General features: G+C 47.8%; 3 protein-coding genes across 3 annotated transcripts in view; 1 reads left to right on the top strand and 2 right to left on the bottom strand.

Annotated features, from left to right (window-relative positions):
* Positions 1 to 1,898: 1,898 nt before the first annotated feature.
* dnaaf10 (dynein axonemal assembly factor 10) lies at positions 1,899 to 7,244 on the bottom strand. The gene is made up of 8 exons (XM_086173805.1): positions 6,832 to 7,244; positions 5,644 to 5,744; positions 5,303 to 5,433; positions 5,042 to 5,143; positions 4,615 to 4,730; positions 3,546 to 3,680; positions 2,542 to 2,639; positions 1,899 to 2,435 (listed from the first exon to the last, which is right to left on the bottom strand). Exons 1-8 carry the CDS (start codon positions 7,018 to 7,020, stop codon positions 2,228 to 2,230), a joined length of 1,080 nt encoding a protein of 359 aa, XP_086029931.1. The 5' UTR covers positions 7,021 to 7,244; the 3' UTR covers positions 1,899 to 2,227.
* A 565-nt stretch (positions 7,245 to 7,809) lies between these two features.
* Positions 7,810 to 11,223, top strand: pno1 (partner of NOB1 homolog). The gene is made up of 7 exons (XM_086173816.1): positions 7,810 to 8,097; positions 8,557 to 8,703; positions 8,795 to 8,878; positions 9,813 to 9,873; positions 9,989 to 10,106; positions 10,789 to 10,859; positions 10,979 to 11,223. The coding sequence occupies exons 1-7, from the start codon at positions 7,909 to 7,911 to the stop codon at positions 11,044 to 11,046; spliced, it is 738 nt and encodes a 245-aa protein (XP_086029942.1). The 5' UTR covers positions 7,810 to 7,908; the 3' UTR covers positions 11,047 to 11,223.
* Positions 11,224 to 11,697: 474 nt separating this feature from the next.
* Positions 11,698 to 26,034, bottom strand: part of LOC147236766 (calcineurin subunit B type 1) — a 29,592-nt gene continuing 15,255 nt past the window's right edge. The window contains exons 2-6 of the mRNA XM_086173829.1: positions 25,514 to 25,553; positions 14,704 to 14,880; positions 14,549 to 14,608; positions 14,029 to 14,213; positions 11,698 to 13,719 (exon numbers count right to left, since the gene is read on the bottom strand). Coding sequence (XP_086029955.1) covers positions 13,672 to 13,719; positions 14,029 to 14,213; positions 14,549 to 14,608; positions 14,704 to 14,880; positions 25,514 to 25,553 — 510 coding nt within the window. The 3' untranslated portion in view covers positions 11,698 to 13,671. The remainder of the gene's footprint in view (positions 13,720 to 14,028; positions 14,214 to 14,548; positions 14,609 to 14,703; positions 14,881 to 25,513; positions 25,554 to 26,034) is intronic.

The following is a 26,034-nucleotide window of genomic DNA, read 5'->3' as shown; positions in this document are numbered from 1 at the left end:
CACGTTTGGCATGAGGAGGCGCCTGATTTCTCCTCCTTCTTTACACCACCTGCATACAGGATGTTGTTAGTGTATTTGCGTGAACTATCTGTTCCAGAGTGAAACAATAACACATGCTAAAAGGTCTGGAAATGTCCTGTGCATTTAAATTCTGCGTCCGCTTTGCAGTGCTGCAGTCCCAGACTGGCTGGCTACTTGTGTGCCGAGGCTCCCTCCAGCCCTGCTGCAGAGGCAAATCTGTCAGTCCAGAAGACGGGCAGTGAGACGCTTCCCTCCCCCGTCACCAAATAGATGTCAGACCCCGATGGTGTGTCTGTGCCGGCAGGAGGAACCACACCTACCTCAGGACACTGAGGCCTTGTGAGTCAGAACCTGGACAAAAAGGGTGAGATATCCTGAAAATGTTCTTCCACCGTTGTTTCACCGAACACGTACAGTAGCTTCATGTGTCATATTAATGTTAGGTTCAGTTCAAAAAATGAATTTCAGATTAGCAACCATATTTACGGTCCCATCATCCTGTTATGTCATCATCATATGGAATAACTTGAGAAAGGCATCTGAGACAATCTGAAATCACGGTTACATGCAAGGAAATGTATCTTAAGGAAAATGACAACCCTGACCATCTCACAGACATGTTTTGAGTCAAATTAAGTTAAAAAAAAAAGGCTAATTCTTAGATTATAAACCATATTTAGCGGCAGTGCCTTCATGGAAACATATATTGTCTATCAGGTGAAAAGATTTTTGCTCAGAGCAAACACGGGTGAGTCCGTCTGCAGGCTGACCAGAACTGAAAGGCCCTTCTGACACTGGGGGAGGGTTCCTGCTCCTGTGACCCCACCTGGGAGGGGGCAAGGCTGCTGGGCCTGCAGCAAGAAACCCCGGCAGACAGGTGAGTCAACCTGGCAGCTTGGCTGGCTCTTCCGTTTATTTGTTTAAGGCCCATTTCCTTGGATAAATATATATTTTTTAGGTGTACTCGACCCTGTACTCGCTGGAGAAAAGCACCGCCGTCTGTTGCTCCTCGGTCCACAGAGAGCCTCGTAGCTTCGCCCCTTGTCGCCGAATAAAAGAGAAGCTGCTATTAAAAGATTTTAGGAATTTTTTGTCTCTTTGCCATTTCAAAGAGACATGTTTGTTTTGTTAGTCAAGACAAAGATAAGCCCACAGGCAACGTGTCAAAGAGGAAGCTGGCTCGGTAACCCACAGACAGGACACCCGTCTCGGAAATCTGGCGATTCGGATCGAGCTGGAGCTCCGCCTCCTGAGCGAGGAGCCTTGGTTTAGTCACATTTCAGGCCAAAGGAGTTTCTCCAAGCTAAAGCTCAAATCATAAAATAAAAAAACAGAAAAGCTAGAATGGACTCATTACTAAATGATGACTGTTTAGATTTTATTTTTCCACACTGTTGATTTTGGAAAATGTGTGTGAGATGAGACAAGTGCACAGTGCAGGAACGCCTGTGTTGCATTTCACCATGTTGGAAGCAACGGTGTGTGTTTGCAGACGTCAAGGACGTCTGTGTCGTCAGACTGGCGTTTCCGCACAGGTGACACGTCCCATACGTTCAACTTGATGTCGGGGATAATTCCCTGCCCAGAGTCCAAAGAGGATTCAATTCAAGGAGGAACCGAAGTGAAAGCGGGCAATTCCAAAGTGCGGAGGAGTTTGAATCTGACGAGTGTGTGTGTTCGCAGGGGTCGCTGTGAAGTTCATCTGCATCCTGGAAGGAAAAGGCCCGCAATGAGCTGCAGGGCAGGAAGATTCAGACCTGCAGGGCCCTCTCTCGTCCGGACGCTGGATGAGAAGGTGGAGACCAGAGCTAACGAGTGAGTCCCCACTTAAGTTTGCACTGAAATTTAATTAAAAAAAAAAACAGTACAAAGGACGCTTGGAGGTTATTTCCAATTTAATCCACCCACTTATTACCAAAAGGGACACAAAAGGCCACATTTTCTCGGTTTTCCGGTTCCGACGCGCTCCTTGGAGCCAAAGGCAACCTGTCTCGCTTCGATGGAGTTCATGGTTTTAAATCACACATTCTGTGTGTGTGTGTGTGTGTGTGCGCGCACTGTGACGTCACTGACAGAAGGAGTGACGTCCCATCAGAAGGGCAGCTGGTTGGTTCCAACACAGAAAGGGGGGAATTTGACCCTCAGTCCGTCGACGTCCTCACGTGCCGTCAGTCACCTCCTTTGGTACGTTGGCGTACCTTGGTCCTCAGATCCCGTTGAGTTTGGTGACGATGAGCACGCGCACCGACTGGTCGAAACCGGCGCAAACGCACAAGCCCTGCTTGTCGGGGCTCCAGTCCAGGCTGGCGATGGGCTGGGTGGACAAGGTGACGTTCTGCAGGAGGTTGACAGATCCGGCCACGCCCACCTCCACACCGTCCGAGTCCTTCTTGCTCCTTTGGGCGGGGTACTCGCTGTTGATGGCACCGCGGCGTCATTTCGGAGATTAGTCTTCGATCGCGGAGGATAACCGGATAATCCCGGGTTAAACCCGGCGGCGGCGACGGATGAGTGACTTACTATTTCCACAGATGCAGGTTTCCTGCTCCGCCTGCCGTCATAAAGACCTCTCTGTTCTGGGGCAAATGCCTCACCTGCCAGACGGTGGACTTGTGAGCCTAGAACACATCAGACACATTGTTTACTTTCTACAAAAAATATTTAGCCTTTCAAACCCACAGGCTTTATTGTCAGGAGGCCTAATAAGGAACAATTTTCTCTGGACTCTCAATAAACTGCTTGTGACCGCGTTTATTACCTCCAGGAACCAAACCTCCATCTCCGGGATATTTCCCTTACGCTTTGGTGCTTTCATCGGCCTCCGTTTAACGCTATTCTCTAACTTCCTGTCCTCTTTCACGCCATCCATAAACCTCCTCTCTGGTCTTCCTCTAGACCTCCAACCTCAGCATCCTTGTACCCAGATCTCCACAATCCCTCCATCTGCCATACTGTCCCTCGGACGGAGTCCTTCCTGATCCTCTCCTCCTCTTCTCTCTACTAAGAGGAAGCCTTTATCTCTGCTGCCTCTGACCTCGGTCTGAAATCTGTGACTTCTCTTTGGAGTTTCTGCCGTCCCCCGCCGTTCCCCGACACCAGGCTCGCCTGGAGAGCTCCGCGGGTTTATTATTCAGAGCCGAAACACCTCAGGGAATGTCTTGATTCTGGTGATGTTCCAGGTGTTGTCCCTCCTTCTCCCCCAAGGAGAAGCGGGTAAATATTTAGAAAGCCGAGGTGTCTGATGTGTCCAGCTCCCTGCGAGCTGGGTGGCGGGAGTGTGTTTCTCTAGCATTTTCCCACAAATAGAAAAAAAAAAAAAGGTGTGGGGTGAGCGGCAGCGCTCATCGCTGACCCGGCGTCGCATTCGGCCTGTGCCGGGAAAACACTCCCAGCTGAGAAAACGCTCCCAAATCCTGAGTGCCACCATTTCCCTTCAAAAGCAATCACGCTAATAACGGTCTGAGGTGTTTCCCAGACAGCGGAGCCAGTCACCCGTCTGGCCGCCCGCCACCCGGCTCCATTACCTTTTCGGAAACGGAGGCGAAGCCCTTCGTCGGGTGCTGGGTCCTCATGTCAAAGATGTGGAATTTCCCCTCCAGCGAGGTGGCCACCAGCTTGTTCATGTTGATGTCCTTCCTGTCAAACTCCACGCTGCAGACCTGGCCTCGGACCAAAGAGAAAAATAAGCGAGGGCGCAGATCCACGACTACAAAGAGCTCAGATGGACATAATGGTGACAGGCGTGAGACCGGGGGAAGTCATTTCAGGCTCCGCGGCTGTCCTGGTTTCTGTCTCGCCTGTGTTTCGAGTGCAGGAATAGGCCGGATTAGCTGATCCTAGTAAAAACACACATTTTAAATCTTTCTGTTCGAAACGGTGAGTCAATAGGGATTATAGCGTCAGTTCCAATTCCCATTTTCGTATTTTGGTGCCATGCCGGCAGCACTAAACGAGACACGTCTCGCCGGTGTCGCGTCTCACCATTAGTCATGTCAGCAAAAGTAAATACTGTCCAGCTCCTTTACAGGTAAGTGATATTTAACACATGTCCATCTCACCCTGCACTAAGACACCACCGTGACCCCTTAAAGGCAACTAAAGAAAATCATCTGGAAATCCAGGACAACTTTCTCTTGAATAAGAACAGCAAAGATTAACCAAAAAAAAAAAATCAATAAGAAATGAGCTGACAGTACATGACTAAGCAGTCACCTGAATTGAGCGAAAAATAGATCAAATCAGTTCAAAAGCACACGACAGCAATAAATAGAAAAGTTATTTATCAAAAGAAGCGGCATGAAATTTTCCAAAAACCCGCCCATCACATAGCAGATAACTGCAAACTATCACAACACCTTAAAAAACATCAATATGTGACATATACCTGTATTAATCGAGGTCAAACGTTAAAAAAGTCCGCTTTCTTATGTTTGCCACGGTATTTCCAGATGTTCTGGACTCCACATGGGGAACTTATTCATTTTCATTTTAAAAAAGACAAAATAAGGGCAGTGTGAGGCCAGACTTGAGAGGCCTGGACCTCCCGAACTCCGGCGGGCCGGAGGTGGCGGTCAAATCCCTCCGTCGCCTCACCCCGTTCTTGATGTTGGTCTCCCAGCGCAGAGACATGTTTCGTAGGTCGAAGAGTTTGATGTCGCCGTTGTCGTAGCCGGCACACACGCAGCGATCCTGCTCGTTGAAGGCGTGACCTGGAACGACAGCGAAAACCCTTTCAATAAAAACCTACAGGAAATGAAAACTGGAGTGGGGAAAAGCAAACAAAACCCCGCAACAGACTCAGTTGGCCGTATAATTTCTCTTGGAAAGTGACTCTGGAGTCAAGCCTTTTTTTTTTTGGCTTCCTGGTTTCCTGACCTTCAAGTGCGAGAATCTAAAAAATTGTTTCTGCTCACTAAAATCATCAAACTTATCCAGACAGACTGTCACCTTCTGTGTAATAAGCCTGTTTTTTTTTCTTACACAGAGCTTTCTAGGAGTAGGTTCCCGATACTTCACGCACCAAAAGCGACCGTCCAGCAGTCCCGCTTGGTTTCTCCTTCCACAGGCTCCATGTTGGCCACGGGTGAGTCTTTCTGCCGAGGATCCCACACTTTGACCGTCCCTGAAAAATACAAAGAAATCCTTTGTCCGGGCCGAGTTTGCTCCGAAATGGAGCCCTCTCCCCGTCAGACCGCTGAGAAGATTTCCGTTGATGCAGTCAAGGGAAGAGTTTCAGTTCAAGCTTTAAGATACGTGTCTTTTTTTTTTTTTTTTTTTTTACCATCTCGGCTTCCGGTGACTATTTCGGGCGCACCGTCGCCGATCCCCAGCCCGCCGACGCCGTCAATACTGTTAACGATCTCTTTATGGGCCTTCACGGAGTACACGGCCACCTCGGGCGCCTCCAGGTCCCTGAAGGAAACACACACATCTGCCACGTCAGCTTGAGATTCAGCTCGAAACAGAGGCCAGGGCTCTTCTCTAAATAGCCCACAGTAGCCAAAATTTCCGACTGAATCTGAACGCACCCGAGTGTCAGCTACACGGTCACACAATCCAACACGGGGTTGCATGCGATTCTGATCCAGATGATTATAGTATCAGAGGAAGTGGAAGAAATACCAGATGTTGAGGTTTCCGTCGAAATCCCCCGTCGCTAAGCATCTTTGCCGGAGCGAGGAAGCCCCGAACGTCCCACACTTTATTGGTTTGGGCTTCTCTACCTGGAATATGCAAACCAATGTTATTGGAATTGAAGGACAAGTCTGATGACAATCAACATATCAGTCATTGATCAGAATCATTGCGTGAGCGCTATTTGCTGAAACGTTGACGTCTGACATTAACAATCTGATTAAAATGACAGCAGATGTTGATAGTGAGTTGTCACGCCATGAACAAGCCAAATTTCATTTACAGGCGTTCAATCGACATCTGCAACGTTTTAACATCGACTTTTTTAATTGGCTTTGAATCCAGTGTTGGGTTTTAACATAGGATGGATTTTCACTTCACTGTCAAGACATGTCTTCCAAATATCTTATCTGTCCGGCTTAACTTCTGATTTTCATGCATTCATTCATTCATTATCTCTACCGCTTGTCCTTCACTCAGGGTCGCTGGGACGCTGGGACGCTGGGGCTTATATCAGCTGTCACTGGACCGCTGGTTCACAGGGCCACATATACATACAACCACCCACATGTCATATAGACACACAATATTCACTGTTGTTCAAACATTTCTATAGAAACATACAAGAATTTACTCTCTCATTCAAATGTCCTATATGGACATCCAACCATTCACCCTGTCGTTCACACATCTTTACAATTTAGGGTCTCCAATGATCCTCCTGCATGTGTTTGGACTGTGGGAAGAACCACGCACGCACACACACACACACACACACACACACACACACACACAGAACATGAGGACTCCACACAGAAAGGGAATCCAACCACAGACCTTCTTGCTGAGGTGGAAGCGCTAACTGCTTCTGATTTTATACAGCCAAAAAAAAAAATATCTAAAGCAAGAAAAACTTTATAAGAAGTAATTTTAATTTCTTCCTTCACGCACTCACAATGTACTCTGTCTTAATCATCCACTACAACGTTATTCTCTCCTCGTTCCCACGACTAAAGTGAGGTCAAGGACTGGTCACAGTGAGAACATGGGGGGGATCGTTGCGTTATCTGTTCCCATGGAAACCCCCGGGACCTTTTCCCCAAACAAGGGTGTAGGGGAGCCTTAGAGGAGCTGAGAGGTTTTGCATGAACATGTTGGGAGATGGAGGCGGCGTACCTCCAGGACGAGCTGCGCCTCGCCGTGCTGCACCTCGTACACCTGCAGCACCCCCGTCCCCCTCGGGAAGTTCCCCAGGCACACAAACTTTGCGCTGCACGGAATCCACTTGCTGTCGAACACTGTGTAGTTCAGACTCTTCTGGATGTGAGCGATTATCTGCGGCTTCGCTAGCGGCGACGACGACATCTTGTTTGTTTGTGTTGTTTTGAAACAGTCTTGGTGTTAAGTGCGAAAAGCGTTCGCTACTTGCTAGCTGCTAGGCTACCGGACCCTTCGACAGATCTTCCTCCTCTTCTTTACCGCCGCCAACTGGTACGCAGGGTGGCTAAACTAGTCGACTAGTGTTTTCAGTATGTTTCAAATAAACAGGATGGCGGTTTCCAAGCAACAGGAAGCTTTAAACCACCCAATTCGGCGAGTCAGTTTCCAAGCAACGCATACTTTAAACCCCGAGCGCTCAGGTTTGTTTTGAAGCCTCTCGGCTACTGTAGAATGCGTAGCTGGCCAGCTATATGCCTGACTAAATACCTACACGTCACCATCGCACTTCATGTGTTCTCATCATTTGTCTCGACAACGTTTTGGATTAACATGGTTGCAGCGGCGGGACCGTATTATCCACAAGCTTTTTCAATCAGCAGAGGACATAAAGCCGGTGACCATCGGGGCACAAGTTTGGACCGGCGCTGCCATCTTCGAAGGACATGCCGGCGTTTGAGGTAAGGGCCAAAGGCAGGGTTTTTCTACATATCTATCGCGATTCTAAAGTAGCATTTGCCATCGTTAGCGGTTCGGCGCCAGTGACTGTCGTGGTGTGTTAAATGCTTATTTGGAGTTAAAAGGGGGTCTTTGGAATCGGTTTGACGTGAATATATAATCCAGCTCGTTGCACGCTATAGGCGGCGAGCCTCTTAATATGGCGCCTGAGCTCCCTGAGTGACGTAGAAGCGCTTTCTCTTCAGGCGCCTGCGCAGTCGCCCTTGGGGTCCTTCCGGTCGCACGAGAACACTCGTGCCCATGCCGTTAATTTAGCTCCACGAATTTTACCTCCGCGCTCGGACAATTTTTACCGAAATGGACGCCGAAAAAGTTGCCACCGAACCCGAGAACTCGGCGACGGAGAACGGAGACGACGGCGAGGCATTTATTAAAGTGACGACCAAAAAGAGCCAGAAGAGGAAACACGAGCAGGACATGGAGACGGAGGGAGCCGCGGCCCGTAAGAGGCCACAGTTTCCACCCATTTCCGGGGACAAGCTAAGGGTAAGTAGCCTCTTCCCTGAGTATCAATCAGTGTTAGCCAGGGACGAAGTCAGTGTACCATAATATAATGTTGCACTCGTACTAGTTAAAGGTATTATGAAGTGTATCGGGTCATCATGAGGTGATCACGAAAGTTTTTCCCACATGTGCCCGCTGATTGATTTGTTATCGATCCGTCAGCAGAATGAGTTTAATGTATCACATCTAAGTAGCAGTACAATAAACTAGTCCCCTTCCTTTTGATATGAGACACGCCGCTGCAGGAAATCGATACCATCAATGATCTGATACCATTAATTTAACATTAGGAGGGATATGCAAAACCCTAATGTTTTTAAAAGTGAGGGTGCAGATAGTAACCTCAGTCCCCCTCCTCGCAGTAGTGCATTTTTCCCTGTGTATTCATGCAAGGGTGGTATAAGTGCTTTCCTGATTGTTTTTTTCTTAATATTAATTTAGGGGTCAGACGAAATGCGTAAGATCCCAGTGCCGGCTCACAGATATACTCCGCTCAAAGACAACTGGCTGAAGATCTTCACCCCCATCGTGGAGAACCTGCAGCTCCAAGTTCGATTTAACCTCAAGACGCGCAACGTCGAAATCAAAGTGAGTTTTTGCCACCGAGGCAACGCTTCCCTACTCCCGCTGTGCCATTTTCTTCCCCCGTCTACCGTCTCACCCTGCTTCCTGTTTACAGACGTGTAAAGAGACTCAGGACATCGCCTCGCTCACCAAAGCAGCAGACTTTGTCAGAGCGTTCGTCCTTGGATTCCAAGTTGAGGTGAGCACGTGGATGAGCCGCGTTCTCTTTCATTTGGGCTGGAAGTCGACTTTATTGTCAATATTGTCATGCGTTTCACACACGGAGGGTTGAAATTGTGTCTCTAAGACCTACGGTGCATCTGGACAGCATTTCTAAATATCATAGAGACCGTGGGACCATGAACCTTCAGTTCCAAGAACTGCTTTAGCTCCTGCTCAGGAAGTGATTGGTGTAGCTGATAGTCCAAGCCCATTACCGGATAATTCTTGCGGACTGTGGAGGGTCAGATTTTAAAATGACTGGGGTCACTGTTCTGCTGTTTTCTTTCACCATATGGACTGAAACGGCAAGAAATGCAGCGACGAAAACGTCCAAGCTTTTCTGACCTGCTTCTGTCTCAGAAGGGTTACCGGGGCCTGCAGAAGAACATCTATAATTTGTCCAAAATCAAGTCCAGTGTTAGCTAATGGTTATTCACATTTTAAGGAAAAGATAAAACACCTCCTCAACCATCTGATAGTCCATGGTTATTTTTCCATGGACACTGTGACAGCTTCCACCTCCATGGTGTCCGTGTTGCCTCCCCCCCCCCCTTCTTTGGAGGTTTGTTTCGGAGTGTGGAGCTGAAGGTGCACATGGTCACACCGCTCTCTACCCTGGTCCCTCACTGCCTGCGGGAATGCAAAACTAAAAATGGGCCCTGGAGGAGGCTACTTCCTGGAACTGAAGCTGGACAGTGCTTAGAACTTCTGACCAAAAGCAGCTACTGTCTGTGAGGAGGAGGACAGTTTATCCTCATTACAAGAGTATAACAACTGCACCGCTCTGCGCACGACAGTGTTCAGAAACACACATTGGCCATGAATGTGGAATCCCCGTAGGTTAGATTCAGATCTGTGTTATCAGGAAGTTAAATATGTAAAATGTTGCTTTGTGTCTGGTCTCCTCCCAGGACGCCCTGGCTCTCATCAGACTCGACGAGCTCTTCCTGGAAAGCTTTGACATCACCGATGGTGAGCTCTCACGCCTCCACCTTCCTGTCCGCTCCCAAGCTCTCCTGAACCTCCTCTTCTGTGAACGGGGTCGGGCGCGTTGGCGCCGAGGTGACGTCTCTTTCCGTGTCCACAGTGAAGCCCCTGAAGGGCGACCACCTGTCCCGGGCCATCGGCAGGATAGCGGGAAAAGGGGGGAAAACCAAGTTCACCATCGAGAACGTTACCAAGACTCGCATCGTCCTGGCAGAAACGTGAGTGTGAGAGACGCACTCTTGACACACACGTGCCATAGAGACTGCATGCTAAGACTAATGCTAATTGATACATTGATGGTTTTAACATCCATAAAAGTAACAACGGCCGGCGCCCAGGGAGATGGTGCAGCGGGTCAAGCCACGTCCCCTGAGAATCTGTCCAATGGGAGCCAGCCTATGGCAGCATAACTAGAGCTTAGCTTAGCGCTAACAAACAACTTTTTGAAAAGCAAAGACGAAGGGTGTGTCCCTGGATTTATTGGTTCCTGAATGGAAGCCCGCACATTTTCTCCATCCAAACACCAGACATGCTGATCTCCACAGCTCCTACATCATGAGTGCCTTTTGTATTGGGTGCTGTTTTTTAACCGTAATACTCAGAAAGAGACTATAAGACTCATTCAGAGCCTCCATCCTGCTCAGGAGCAGTCGGTTCCTTCCAGCCCACTCTCTTTCCTCCCAGATGGGCTTATTCCTTCTTTGTTTTAAATTGGACTTTCTGTCCCGACCTGCAAAGAACCCGAACCTTAAAAATGAAATTGTCATTTCATATTTCACAACATCATAATTTTCCCCGGGTCGTTTCTTTTCTCTCCTGGTAGAATCGATTTTAGAATTTCTATCCTCTCACAATTAATTCTTGAAAGTGTTAAAAGTCTGAATGTCTGTGTCTCCGCAGGAAAGTCCACATACTGGGATCCTTCCAGAATATCAAAATGGCCCGGACAGCCATCTGCAACCTGATTTTAGGTGAGATTCTTTTTATCATTATCATGTTATTAATCTTTGAACCCTGTTATGAAAGTAATTCTTTGAATCCGCACCTGCCGCTGAGAGTCACCTTTTATCTCGTTAATCCGCGCTGACAGGAAGCCCACCGTCAAAGGTCTACGGCAACATCAGAGTGGTGGCCAGCAGAGCCGCCGAGAGATTCTGAGGCCCTCTGGACCCCCGACCCTTTACCCCACCCTGTTTGCTGCTGGATTGAGCTTTGGAGACTGTTTGCCATTTTTGCACAGATTGAGTTCTTTAACGCGGCCGCCGGAGAACCTGTCAGGAAGAAGGACTCCAGTAAGGACACAAATAAACAACCAATTGGGAGTGAGACTTCTTATCACGTGACTTTGGCATTTTCTTTGACGGCTGGATTTACTCTCTTCACTTCTTCCCGGGAATGTTTATCAGTGATCTAAAAGCCTCAGTTGGTATTCAGCCGAAGCACGAGGGGACGCCCCGCAAACGTCTCCAACGCAAGATAAAGTCTGATCTTTGGGACGAGTTTCAGGTCGTTTCTAAAAATGCAGGTTAAAAATCAGTCAGTTGTGAGGAGGAAGGGGGGGGTGGAGATGAATCTTGAAGCTGCTGGATGATGTCGTTCTGCTACCGATGGGTCAGCCGGTCGGTCAATAGATGTGAAATTAATCTGGATGGAGCGTCCTGTTTGGGAACTGACAGGCAGGAGGGTCAGTGATTTCCCAGGTTTCCACTGCTCGTCTGGGTTTGTCAATGAACGGGAAAAATTTATTAAAATTGGCTTTCCAGGAACCCCTGATATTCTCCTTTTGTTTTTTAAAAATAAAGAAAGGGATTTCAACATTTCAAAGTTTATTTAAATTTTTAGTTAATTTCATACAGTATCAAGTTTCCAACAGTCCCACAGCATAAGATGCAGCATGCAGAGAAAGGAAGGAGAAAACAAAATCAAAAAAAAAAAAAAAAAAAAAACGCTTCTCAAACTCAACTCTGGACATGTTTCCCCACACAAACTAAAAAAGAAAAACAAATAAGTCCCTGGAGAGAGAAAAAAAAAAAGTATCACTTACAAACTAAAGCGCGGCCTGAGCTATACAGAGAACAGAGTGCCAGAACTGCCTTTTAACAAATAACGTATGTACAAAAAAAAGAAATAAAAACATCCCAAAAAAAAAACAAAAAAAACTCCCCTTTAAGCCGAGGACGGTGTGGCAGTTTGAGCCGGCCTCAGACGTCGGGCCGTCTGGCCGAGCTGGGTCGGAATACAAAAACCCAAAAGGAAAAAAAAAAAAAAAAAAAAGTCACGTGTAGCTCAGTCGGTTTGGATCGCCTCTCGGAGCATAGAGTACATTTACCAAAGTTTGGCAACATCCATATTGTATACCGTTAAAACTTTTTTTTTTTTTTTTTTTTTAAATATATTAACATCACCATCCATGTGTAAACAAGAGGATTATTTCAAAAAAGTTGATCTACATGCACAACCAAAGAGTAGAGAAATGAAAATAACCAAAAAAAAAAATAAAAATAAAAATCCGTTTATTTCCATGTCATGCAAGCACAGGGAGGCCCAAGCCGTGCAGAGCTTCGGGGGGATGCGAGGGACCGACGGGGAGGAGGTTTTTTTTTTTTTTTTTTTTGTGTGGGCAAGAGGGGGTTCTGGGGGCGCTCGCCGTTCCATGTCTGACTGACCGAAATATCCCCCCCTCCCCTGCTCGCCGCGCGCCTGCCGACGTTTCTCCGCAGGAAGCGTTTTCATTTTTTTTTTCCCTTTTAGAAATAAGAAGTCAAAACTGGTGATCTGCTTCGTCCCCGGCGACGGGAGAAACGACAGAAACTAAAAAGGTGTGAAGAAGCCAACTTTTGAAATGTACATGTAAAAAAAAAAAAAAAAAAAAAAAGGCGTCTATTCCCTTGTCTTCACGCCGCCGTCATCGTCTCCGCATCACTTCCCGGCGGAAACGTCCCGATTGGCCGGCGCCCCCACCCCAAAAAAAAAATAAAAAAATCCACCGCCGGGAGAGGAGAAGCCCGTCTCCTCGGACGCTTTGCAGAAACTAAACACTGGCAACATGAAGGCCCTTTTCTTCCCTCAACATCATCATCATCTCAAAAAGAGAGACAAAAAAAATAATTTCTTGGCATGAATTCTGATCATTTTTTATATCTTGACATGAAAATGAGGATTACCTCCACCTATATAGAAATGTTTGTATATATATATATATATATATATATAAGATTAGGGCCATGATCCAAGCAGCTGCTTCTGAGGGTGAAGGAATCGGTGGATGGGACATGGATATGTTCTGGTTGGCACTTCACACCCCCCCCCCCAACGCCACACCGCTGCAGATATTTGCATTTTTTTTTCTTAAAAAAAGACAAGAACTAAAAATAAATATCAAATATAACAAAAAAAAAAAAAAAAAAAAAAAGATGAATATGAACAAGCCGGCCGGCCTCTTCGCCCCATTTCAGCCCCCTTCCTTTAACCCCCCCCTCCTGTAAATCTACACACTCCAGTCCTCCAGTTTTTTGTTTTTTTTTGTTTGTTTTTGTTTGTTTTTGTTGTCTTTGCGGAGACGTTCGGGCGGTTGGGAGTTGGGCTTCGCCGGGGAAGAAAGACGGACGGAGAGACGGGGAGGGAGAGGTGGGATACTTCCGTTGGGGCGGCACAGGGCGTTGTTTTGTGTTTGTTAGTTGCCGGGACGTCTTGAGCGGATCTTGAGGCGTGGGAGGAAGGGAGGGGAGGGGACGGTGCGAGCGGAGGGAAGAGAGGGGCGGCAGGAGGCGTCGGAGGGGGTCCTCACACGTCCACCACCATCTTTTTGTGTATATCCAGCCCGCCGACCACCTGAGAGCGAGACAGACACCAGAGAGAAGCTATTAACGGACGCCGTGGCGTTCCAGACACGTCTGCAAGCCGCCTTTTTGACCGCGGCTATTTTTGTCTTCATCGCCGGCTCCTTTTAGACGGGCCTGTCTGAGACGCGGCCGTCACATCTACTATCTTGGCGTCGTTTAGGTCGAACTGTTTCCGAGAGCTTCTTGTGCCGAAGCGGCGGAGAAGTTTCTGCACGTGGCGCCGCGTGGAGCACGGCGTCCCACCTTTGGTCCACAGTGTGTCTAAGCCTAATAACCCTTCCCCGGTTGCGGGACTCACCGCGCAGAACTCCTCGAAGGATATCCTGCCGTCGCCGTCCTTGTCTGCGTTGATGATGGTTTTGTCCACGATCTGCTGCAGCTGCGTGTCCTTCAGGTTGTTGCCCACCATCATCTTCAGCACCTGGAAGAGCTCGCCGTTGGAGATGTAGCCGTCCTTGTCCATGTCGTAGATCCGGAAAGCGACTGCAGGAGAGGACGGGGAGGGAGGAGGGGGAAAACGGTGAATTTAGGAGATGGTCATGTGATAGGATCAGGGAAACTGTGTGTGTGTGTGAGTGTGTGTGTGTGTGTGTGTGTGTGTGTGTGTGTAAACCGTGCACCCCTCTTTGCTATATAATCCGTCGTCACCGATCTCGTATTGTCACTCTGGGGCAGCGCATCTGCTGTGGTATGATATTGCTGTTCGCACCTGTGTGTGTGTGTGTGTGTGTGTCTGTGTGTGTGTGTGAGATCCTGGGTGCCAGGTTGAAAGGCTGTCGGTTCCAAGGTTCCCCCTCTGGGCGGATGGAGATACTCACATCGAAGCTTCTGCTCTTTGTCCCCTTTGACGCTGAACTGCGAGACGCCCTCAATGAATTCTGAGCGGAGAACAGTCACATTATAAACCCGTTCAGGATTGAAATAACCTGACTTTAACGTTGCGTTTCGTTTAAACCGGGATTAGACCTCCCACCTTTGAAGTCCACCTCTCCGTTCCCGTCCGTGTCGAAGATGTCGATGACCCTCTGCACCAGCGGGTTCTGTTGCAGCTCCGGCAGCGACATGAACTCCTCCACGCTGAGCGAGCCGGAGTTATCCAGGTCGAGTTTCTTAAACCTCTTCCCTAGCCTCTTAATCTCGTCAGCATCGACTGGATAAAAACACACACACACACACACACACACACACACACACACGGGGAAGGAGAGAGGTTCAGAGCAGTGGACCTGCTGGTTCTTGTCAGTGAAGCATCCGTGGAGATCCTCGCAAGACCGTCGCAGGAAACCTTGGTAATTTCCTGACTATTTAGCGCGCCTGAATATAAGCCGCGCAGGCTAAAAATAATAAATATATGTGTACATATATTGCAGGGGTGGGCAATTATTTTGACTGGCGGGCCACATTTCTTATTTAATATTTATGCGCGGGCCAACTAGGTATCATGTAAATTGAATAAATGAAAATTTGATTTTTTTTATGGCATTTTATTTGAACTTTAAAATCATTCATATAAATGTGGCGATGTTATTTGGTATGTAATCATCCATACAAAATTAAACAAAAGGAAAAAAAAAAAAAGAAGAAAAATTCAATATTGATTGAAAATACTTTGACGGGGCGGATTAAAAAATCCAAACGGGCCATAAAATGCACAGGTCTGATATATAGGGTTGTAAAATGAGATATTTACTCTGAAACATTTTTTAAACTTATAATTAAACAGATACCGGTAACATCCACAAATATGCACATTTTTTCCCCCCAAAAAAAAGATGAATAATAAATAACACAAGGAAAAGTCCGTCCATCCATCCACTTTCTATCCCCGCTTTGTCCGACTCCAGCTGAACGCTATCTTCGTCTTCCTCCCGCGCACTAAAACCGTTAAAGTTCTCTTCTCCGGTGTCGGAATCTCACGTTAATTTCCCGAGTCCCGTGTGATGAGGCTCCATATTTTGGCGTCACGCAGCTCCCCCCAAAAAAAAAAATCCCATAAATGATCCGCATCGTTGTTTAAGTTGCGGCGCTTATAGTCTTGAGAAATGGCAACGGCGGGTCAAAGTCCTCCTGCGACCCGGTTGGAAATGCAGAAACACCCGTCGCGCTACGACGAGGAAGGAAGCGGAGCGAGGGGGTCGGAGGGTGGAAGTTGTGCAAACTCACAGCCTTTGTGGTCCACGGGGGCGTTCCCCTGCGAGGGGCCGCGGGCGTTTGGCTCCCCCGCCATCAGCCGGCTCCGCGTGGCAGCAGGGAGGAAATCCGCCACGGATAATAAAGCCAGTTATCTTTTACTATATGAGCTTACACCGGCGGGGTCACATGGTTCCGGCCGGCCAACCCGGGGGGAGCAGTGTGTGAGTCTGAACACACACACACAGGCGGAGGAGGTGTGGTGTTGGTTTACGAGGCGAAGGCCCGGGTTGACTCCGGGTCCGAGACAGTTCATTGGCCGCCGCCGCATCGGCAGACTTCAGGTTACAAGGCGAGGAGATAAGGTCGGGATGTGACGTCGGCCGTGACGGAGGTTTTGTACGGTTATCTGGAAGCGACTCGGCGGGAGGTTCTTCCAAACGGTTCGGCAATAATCGGGTCGACGTCTGCTTAATATTAACCAATAATAATCGATAGAAGCCCTAAAATCAATAGAAACGAGTGGAAAGTCATCTTTCGATGTTCAGGACAGAGTTCCCTTTGTTTTCTTTAATTCAGTGCACGATGCTAGTCTGGATGTCAGGACGCGTGTCTGGATCCGCAGACAAATATCCCCTGGTTTCAGCGGTTCACCGTGCACGGAGACGTCGGAACGTGAGCCAGGGATCATCCGGTAAAAACCGTCATTCCATGATGCGCGCCGTTAAATCCAAAACTGCAGAACCATTTAACTAACGCGGCATCGTTTTGTTGGGAAAGCTAGCGCAAAGCACGCTCAGTTAGCGATCAAGTGCCAAAACAAGAGGAAACTAATTGTAAAAAATGTTTACGGCACGGGTCGGAGAGCATTTTGAAGAAAAAAAAAAAAACTGTGCTCTTTAAAATTATCCCTAACCCCAACTCCAGGGGGTCAAAAGGTCACCTGGACTCATCATTAGACGGGTCGGGGGTTTTATCGCTTTATTTGCACGCCCCCGCCAGGTTCGCGATACGGGATCCGCCGCGGGGTTTTTTTGGCGTCCGCGGGGGCGGGAGGTTATCGGGAACGGAGCAGCCGGCTGCCCCCGAGACACCTGACACTTCCTTATCAGCCGCTTCCTCTTCTCCCGGCGGCGGATTCATCGGGTCCCGTTTCAAGCCAGGTCGCGTTCGCTCGCTCGGGATTTGGACGGCTAACTGTCGACTAGCTCGAACCGCTAACCTCTTTTTGCGTGATTCAGGAAGTAGCCTCTGTCCGCGTGCCGATACATTCGAGAAAATAAAACGCATTCGTTCCTCGTGCAGGAGACTCACTGATTTAAAAAAAAAAAAAAAAAAAAAAAAACAATAATCGATGTTTTTTAACCTTTCCAGCCAAAACATTCAAAAGCCAATTTTAAACCGTTTTAATTGGAGAAGCAAATCAAGCTTTTTTTTTTTTTTTTTAAATTCAGAAGGACAGATCGGCTGAGCTGGACGGGAAGGGCAACGTGAAAGTTAGCGCTCTCCTTCTGTGAGGACACGGGGAATTCCAAGGGAATCCACCGTTGTGTCTCCAAACAGGGACGGCTCAAAAAAACACCTAGTTTCACAAGAACGGCCTTTAAATAATAGTCGGTTATGAATATTGATATATTTACACATCCTCCAGGACGGCGTACTTATTACCATTTCATTTTTACGAACCACATCCCCTGCTGTTGTTTTGCATTTCTTCTATTTCTTTTTAGATTTTGTACTCTATTGTACTCATTGTACTTGTCTTAGTTTATTTGTATCTATATCCTTTATTTGGATATTCAATTATTATTACTGTTGGCGTGCTTTTCTTCCCTGTTAACGCTGCAACGACCGATGAATTTCCCCGTTTGCATAGAAGTTGCATTTTCTGTGGGAAATGACTGACGGTGAAGCCAAACCCGCTGTCGGAACCGGTTAAGAGTGACGTGCGGTGCCTGAACCGTCAGTCCGCTCTCCGGATCCGCCGCCGCCGCCGCCGCCGCCGCCGTGCTGCTTCGTTCCCTCGCCGACCTGCGGCCGCTCGTCCTCGTTTTGGATTTCAATGACTACAAACTGCCGGGTAAATGAAAGCTATCGGTCGTTCTATGAATCCCTCTGACATTTACGACGAATCAACTTCGGTGCCGGTGCCGAGGGAGGGAGGGAGGGAGGGGGAGGGTGGGAGGACGTCTGAACACTTTGCCCAGATCCGCTCCGCCAGCGTTCAACTGCCAAGCGAGTAGATGCATGTATTATTCATGACAGCAGGGAAACAACAGCTTTCCCCTTCCCCTGTCTGGAAACTTGTCTGCCAGCATCTCACACACACACACACACACACACAGTAGCCTCTGTTTGTGCACTGCCACCTTTTAACCACAGCTGAGACTTTACTTTTACTAATTCAGTTGATTATTTGTACTTTTTTCTGAAACCCAGAATTTTTTTATTCTCAGTCACACCTCGTCCTGACGTGAAGGACGGCAAGGTGTTAGATAGGATACAGTAATACGCGGAGCTCATAAGTCAATTTACTTGTTTATCCAATTAATTATGAATTAATTTCCCCATTTAAATAAATTGAGATGCTATTCATCTGTTCCCTGTTTGTTTTTAAAAGGAAAAATTAAGTTTATAGATGACAGATAATGTATAGAAAATGGTTATTGACCTTGCTCGTGTTTTTACGTCCCACCCCACGGACAGCGGCGTCCACGTCGGTGACAAACGCTCATCCCGCTCGCTCCTAACTCAGATCTGGGCTCTGACCGCAAAGCAAAACATCCACTGAGCGACGGCTCGAATCTCAGAAAACTCCAAAGTGGATGCACTTATAAGTCAAGCTTCCACTGGACTCTAACACAGTGTGTAAAGTGCTATTATAGAAGTGCTAGCATTAAGTGCTAGCATTGTTGATAGCATTTGCAGAAGCAGTCTTAATAGTGGCAGTAGTAGCATTGATTAGCAGCAGTACTGATAAATATTAATCTACTATTGGTGGTGAAGGAAACGGTGGAAGTGTAGCAGTAATAATAGCACGGTATCAGTAATTTGAGGCTACAAGTAAAACCGCGTCCATGAGACCCTGAGAAGCATCTCTTTGGCGAGGCTGTAAAACAAGCCTGGGTTCTCGGATCAGAAGCTTTGCAGGGACCCGGTCTCCAACAGGCTCTCCGAACCCCCAGGTAGCGGTGGGAATTTATTTATTAGAACCGGCGTGTTGGTTTTTGCAGATTGCCACAACCACCAAATGATAAATAAATTGTTGTTAAACCTATTATAAATAAAAGGTCTTTTGCAATAAAAGCATCTCATATCAAATCCAAATTTTGCCGAGTGATGGTTTCGTTGAGAGGCTCCTCGGGCCGCTATGCTAATTAGCCGCTTTGAGGCAGACTTAATGTGAGATGATTATGATAATAATCTCATATACTCAACAGAAGAGCACCACACACACACACACACACACACACACACAAGCATGCACACACACTCATATTCACAAACGCTGTATGCACCCTCAACTGTGTTACTAAGCAACTGGAACCTTTTAGCCCCCCATAGTAGCCCACATACATGTGCACAAGAGTGAGTGGTGTACACGTGCACACACACACACACACACACACACACACACACACACACACATAAGCTTTCAAAGAGAGGAGTATTAAGAAAAATTATTCAGACAGTGTGCAAGTGAAAACACGCATATTTAGATGTCATGTTTTTGTTGTTTTTTTCTAAATGCACACCACAGGAAACACACACACACACACACACACACACACACACACACACACGCTTTACAGTGTCCCACGGGAGCATCTGTGCTCCAAAGCTCCTGGAAATGAATCCAATGTATTTTTCATTATTATATACCAGGAGACATTTGCAGGCAGTGTGATGACATTAAGTCCGAACGCCCCCGACGGTGATGGACGTTTCTTCCAAACTTTGCTTGTTTGAAGTCAGAAGGTTCAGAAGTTAACTTGCAGATTGGTTTAATTCGGTATATTGGAAAAAGAGACGCTTCCACCCCTCGCTGTGGTCTCATCCTTCGCCGATTGGCCGCAGGTGCAAACAAATATGACGAAGCCCAACAAGGCGGTTCCTCAAATACTTGCGCGATGGTGCAAATCCAGCTGACGCGGCGTACGGTGAAATGTTTCCGTACCCTGGTAACGGCACGCGGTGAAAAGTGCAAATTTTTCCAATCTTGTTCGCGACGGTCAATTTCAGCGTCCCTCCACCAGAGGACGGATCCCCGCTGTCACACGATTTACTAAACTTCATGAAAAGCTGCCGTTGTTTACAATCGGGGCCTCCGTTTCTGACCGCAAATCGAAAAGGGAGAATTTGGAAGCGGCTGAGGTGAAAACAAACAACTAAAGCTGATTCTTTTTAAAAGTATTTATGGGGCGCCGCAGCTGCGCGGCCGACTGAGATGAATTTGCTCGGTTGCCCGTTTTTGCGCGAAAACTACGAAAGCACGATGCTCCCCAGGTTTAATGAAGGCGGTTTACTGAAGGGCGCCGAGCCGTCAAACAGCCGGCCCTGCACATTAATGGACATGTGACGCATTAACACGGACGACCTGAACCGGGAGGGAAGGCGGAGGGGGCGGCGATACGGCATACAGGACCCGTCGGAGCTGGAATGTGGCTGACGAATAGTGGACCTCCACCCCGCCCCGCCCACTCCCACACAAAACAAGGCGTGAGGTTATATACGTAGCATCGAGCGTGAGTTTGACACATGACACTCTGCAATTAGCATCACCCGCTAGCGCAAGAGAGTGCTGTGGGATGTGCAGGAAGACGGCAGTTGGAGGAAATTCAGGAGATCTGCTCGGTGACGCTTAGCGTGCAGCGGAAAGATAGCATGTCCAACTCCGGAGGTGGAGATGGACAGACGTCCCGTGCCAGGTAGAGCGAGTTGGATTCTCTACCCACGCCCGAAACGTCAGGCGGGGCTGTGGTTCCTGCAAAACGTCGGGGCCCAAATGTAATCTTTTCCGCGACTGCCATCGTTCTCAATTCAAGTGCGTCTATGTTTCTCATTTATTCATTTTAATACCAGCTGGCAGCTTATTCTGAGATTCTGAGACCTGTTGTTCTGCTCAGTTGTGGAATAAAGTACGATCGGGGTTTACGACACGGACTGTTCTTGGACCGACTGCCTGGTCGTATTTGGCGAAGCATTTTAACATTTCATTTCTGTGATTTTTTTTTTTTTTTTTTAAGCCGTCCAAGAAGCCGGAGCAATCTGCAATCGATTAGGCCGGGTGTTCTCCAGCGACTCTCGGTCTTCTCTGCGGAGACCCTGAATGGCTCACATTAAAACGAAAGGATTTCTTGAGACATTACGTTTGGCAACCCTCCCTGACTTTTGGGTTTTGAGAGATTTTAAAAGGTAAAAGACCGGCGCTCTCCTGCTGAGAACACAAAGTACTGTAACCATCGAAAATTCTTCTGCAACAGGAAAATCATTGAAGCTATCTACGGCTCAGCTTATATTGAAACGTTTATATTTGCATTAAGATGAGCACAAATCCCTCTGATGTGGAAAAAAAAAAAGACATCTCTGTTGTGGGTGTAGTGTTGGGCTTTTTCTTTTTTGGATGGATCGATTCTCTAGTTTGACCGTGGGAAGGTTACGCCGCCTGCCGCGTTCATGCACCGAGATGGAAAACCTTTCTCTCGTTGCTTCTGCGAAACCCTTGCGTTCAATAAACCCAGCGCCATACCTGACATTTACATTAAATGACGCGTTAATCAAAGCGACATCTGACAAGCTTACGTTGCGCTCGGTGGACAACTTATCATGCTGCTTTCATCGGCCTGCTACGGAAACAAACTGTTTTATCTGCGGTGCTGGAAATCAGGTCATGTGTAGAACTTGAAAAAAAAAAAAAAAAAAAGAAGAAGTGGCGGCACGCGTATGCACCTTCTCTCCAGCACGTTTCCTCGGTCTCGGCAACACGGCGCTCGTACGGCACTTAGCGCATTAGGCTGATTGCGCTGGCGGTCGGGATGATGTACGGCTCACCTGCACGGGTCTGAATGCAGGACGAAGCAGGGCAGCACTTAGCGGGAGTGTATTTATAGCCGGGCCGACGGCAGGACCCCCCCACCTTCCCTCCTCGCCAACTGACACTTTGGCTCCCGCCCTCAGGGAAACCCCTAGCAACAAGGAACTCCAGCGAACTACCCGCCGTTTATTTTGGGCGTCCCCAGGACGTTTGTGTAACGGGTTCGGCCCCGTTTCAGCGCCGGGGATTCTGCGCGCGTGTGTGTGTGTGTGTGGACAGCAGACGACACACGCTTGCTGCCGTGTGAGCGATAACCCCGACAATTGCAAAGTAGGATGTTGAATTTTGGCTGAATTAACACTTCCTGTGTAGAACAATGTCCCATTTCATGCTCCGCGCGAGGCATTTCTCACTGAAACTCTTAAGAGCTGTTCGGCGACATGCACGGGCGCCGCCGCTCCCCATCTCGCCGGGGTCACGGAGGTGCGGCGGAGTGAATCTGTCTGTCAGATTTCCTGTCAAAGCGGCCCCTTGATGCGCTCGACAGCTGCCGTCAGTGAAAAAGAGACAGAGAGGGACAGGAAAGCGATTTCAAATTGCGAGAAAAAAAATCGCCGCGCCCTCCCCGGCGCCGAGGGGATTGGCCGGACAGTGTTGCGCTTTTGTGTTTTCGCGCGACTTTTAAACGCAAAGTTCGCGACGGGTCTTGAAACGCCGGAGTGAATAAGGAAAGGGAGAAGCGGCGAGGACAGTGAAACCAAGCGGAGCTGTAAATATCCCTGAGTGAGGTCCTGGACGGGTTCAGTTCAGGGCCATGTGTCATCAAAGTCCACCCCCTCCTCCGTGGTGGCATAATCCTGGGGGGGAGGAATGCCTGGAAGGCCTGACAGGCCAAGGTCCTGTCAGCCGTCTGACCTCGATTCGGGCTAAATGTGGACGATCCTCACCGCCATGTTATCAGCTACTATACGCAGAATATGATCGCTTATGTGATTTTTGAATTTTTTTTTTTTTTTTTTTGCCAGGTGCAAAAGCGTTGCTATCGCACAGCACGACCAACAGAGCGCGCTAGTCATGTAATCTATGGCCCGCGTTGCTGGCTGCACACTGGTGCTGTTGCGTAATCGTGTCAAATATTCTTTATTTGAGTTTTTCGCTTAGGACAGCAGCATTCCTTCGGAGAGCCACGTGAACCGATGAGGAAAATCTACGTCGGTTCATGACAGAAAACTCTGATTCCAAATGTTGTGAAAGTAACTGTTATGAGAGCTGTTACTTGTTGTGAAAGTCATTCTGAGGGGATTTACTGACGAGGCGAGGACAGGGGACGGAGCTCTAAAAGGGCAGAATAAGGACAATGTCTTTGCGTGATTTCTTTTTTTTGGGGGGAGGAGAGTCTCCGCAACACAGATGGGATTACTTTATATATATTGTGTATAGCTGCAAAAAAAATAGTAAAATGCCGCACAATATTCCCAAAAGCATTTTACATTTGCCCAATTTTTTTAGTTATACATTTAGAAAATGTAAACACCGGGGTTGTGGATTGGTTTTGACCCTCGGCTGGTAACTGACCCCAACTTTTAAGAATACCTCCCAGACTTCTAGGAGTAATCCGGCTGGCTCCTCGGCCCAATCACGTCACCTGTCAGGCAGGTGAAGTCACATCATCCCCTTTACACTTGTTCACATTTATTTTCCAAATTGGTTGCTCATACGGATAAGGTGTATGTATCATGTATGTATCGTTAGCGTGTTAGCCGAACGCATGGAAATACAGCGGAGATCCATGACGTGGAGAGATATCTGATAATCCGAGAGAGATATCTGAAGGCAGGTTGGGTGTTTTCTCTCAGTCCCACTGGAAAACACGTCATTTTCTGCATTTTCATTAACGTAACAGCGTGTTTTCAAGACTCTGCGGCGCCGAGGAACCTGGCGAAGGAGCTGCGGATGCTTCCGACTGCCGGCAGCTTGTGTTATTAATTCTCCATTGCCGTTTGTTCGTTTGCATCTCTTTCGAGTCTTTCGTACTTTCCGGGGTCGGCAGGTAAATATCCGCGTATAAAAGTGGCTTCAAATGTTGAGCAGCTGTCTTCTTCTTCTTTTCCTTTAGGCTTTTCCCTTCAGGGGTTGTCACAGCGAATCAACTTTCTCCATCGAACCCTATTCTCTGTATCCTCCTCTCTCACAACAAGTAACTTTTAGGCCAACTAACATCTAACCTCTCACTTCGTCCATTAATCTTCTCCTTGGTCTTCCGCTAGACCTCCAATTCCAGCATCCATCTACCAACATATTCACTATCCCTCCTCTGTACGTGACCCAACCATCTCGGTCCGGCTTCTCCAAAACATCTACCATGTGTCGTCCCTCTGATGGACTCATTCCTGATCCTCTCCATCCTGGTCGCTCCCAAAGAGAACCTAAACATCTTCATCTCTGCGACCTCCAGCTCTGCCTCCTGTCTTTTGGTCATTGGAACAGTTTCTAGTCCATACATCATCGCTGGTCTCGCCACTGTCTTGTACACCTTTCCTTTTTATTCTGGCTGATATTCTTCTATCTCTTCGTAGCCCTGACGCTTTTCTCCACCCATCCCGACCTGCTTGGACCCGTCTCTTTACCTCTTTTCCAAACCCTCCGTTGCTCTGGACTGTAGATCCAAAATACTTGAATCCTCCAACTTCTTGATCTCCACGCCCTGTAGCCTCACCGTTCTACCCGGGTTCACGATTAACCCTCTCCTTTCCAGAGAATAAATGTTGAGCACCTGATAAACGGATCTTCATGGTGTTTTTGGTTAAATAGCAGATACATAAACGGATGACATGGTGTTTGGTGGATAGATGTTGACATGCTCCCATGCTGAAATCCTTCATTTGCAGCCAAATCAGAAACATAAGACATAAAAACGCCTTAATCAATTATTAAAAACAAATATAAAAAATGCAGCCAAAGACTGACGCGGAAAAAAAAAACCAAAAACGTCTCAGCGACCGACTCGACGAGGACGATTAACGTGCGGCTCGAATCCTGAGACGCGACGAGGTCAGCCTGAGCAGCAGCTCGGCCCTCGAGGGGACGGTCGCCGTCCCAGGGCTCATTAAACCTGCCGTTTACACCCCCGGCCACCTGGCGAGGAACCGGGTCCTCGGGTTGAGGGGGGGGTTCAACAACAGGAGGCTGGAACATGGCGTTTGCCTGTTGTCAGGTAGAGGGAGCGGGGGAGGGGGACGGAGATGCTATTCAACTGGTTTCCACAGCTCTGCATCTCCTCCTCCTCCTCCGCTGGAGAGTTAAGACACTTAAGATGTCTAATAGAAGGATATACGAGAGCAGGAACGGAGTTTTGTGCAATTCTGGACAAGTGTCACCGAGACAAAAAACGGATGATATTATATTAATATTATACTGCATTTCTTATAGTCATGCATCGTGGATTGGAGCTGGAAAATCCAACATCGACACATAAGCCACTGTTAGCGCATTCTTTTGCATAAATTAATCTAAGTTATGGAAAACCAGAACCTTGTGACCTCTTCGTTTTCGAAAACTGACATTTTCAAAGTGTCCACACACACAAACACACACACACGCAAAGGCGGCGTGTACTTACAATGCGAGCACATCTCCAGGGGGTAACTGGCTTCATTTCCCTGAGGACAAGGCGGAGAAGAAATGTTGATTAATTAATCGCAACGCCACTGTGCAACGGCAAAGGAGTTGCATCAAATTTTAAAAAAGCCACGCGTGTTTAAGTCTCATAACGTTTGTTTACGGCGAGGCTACTTGTTACGAGGCGTCTCGAAAACTGGGGAAGCTTCTCCGATTCAGAAATGATTGCTCGGACCTCCAGAAAATCGGGGTCCTTGGTCGCCCAGAGGAATCATCGTCACATCAGCGTGTGCACTACTTTCCTTTCCGGCTTCATCCAGATTCGTACATCTCCTTCAGCGATATCGTGCAGCCCTGTTAGTTTTGTTGGTTACCATGGAAACCCATTTGTTTGGGGGTTGCATTCGCCGAGAGTCGTATGTGTTGAGTGGGCAAAAAAAACAACAAATCGAAACCGTGTTCACACCTAGGGATTGATTCGGAATCTCCCCCCCTAAAAAAACGCCAATCTACACCGATAGC

Source organism: Fistularia commersonii, chromosome 2, assembly GCF_037954325.1.
Source record: "Fistularia commersonii isolate RoL2024-O1a breed Wild chromosome 2, RoL_Fcom_v1.0, whole genome shotgun sequence".
Classification (NCBI taxonomy): domain Eukaryota; kingdom Metazoa; phylum Chordata; class Actinopteri; order Syngnathiformes; family Fistulariidae; genus Fistularia; species Fistularia commersonii.
The sequence above is the reverse complement of the archived record's forward strand: the minus strand, read 5'-3'. Positions and strand labels throughout refer to the sequence as shown.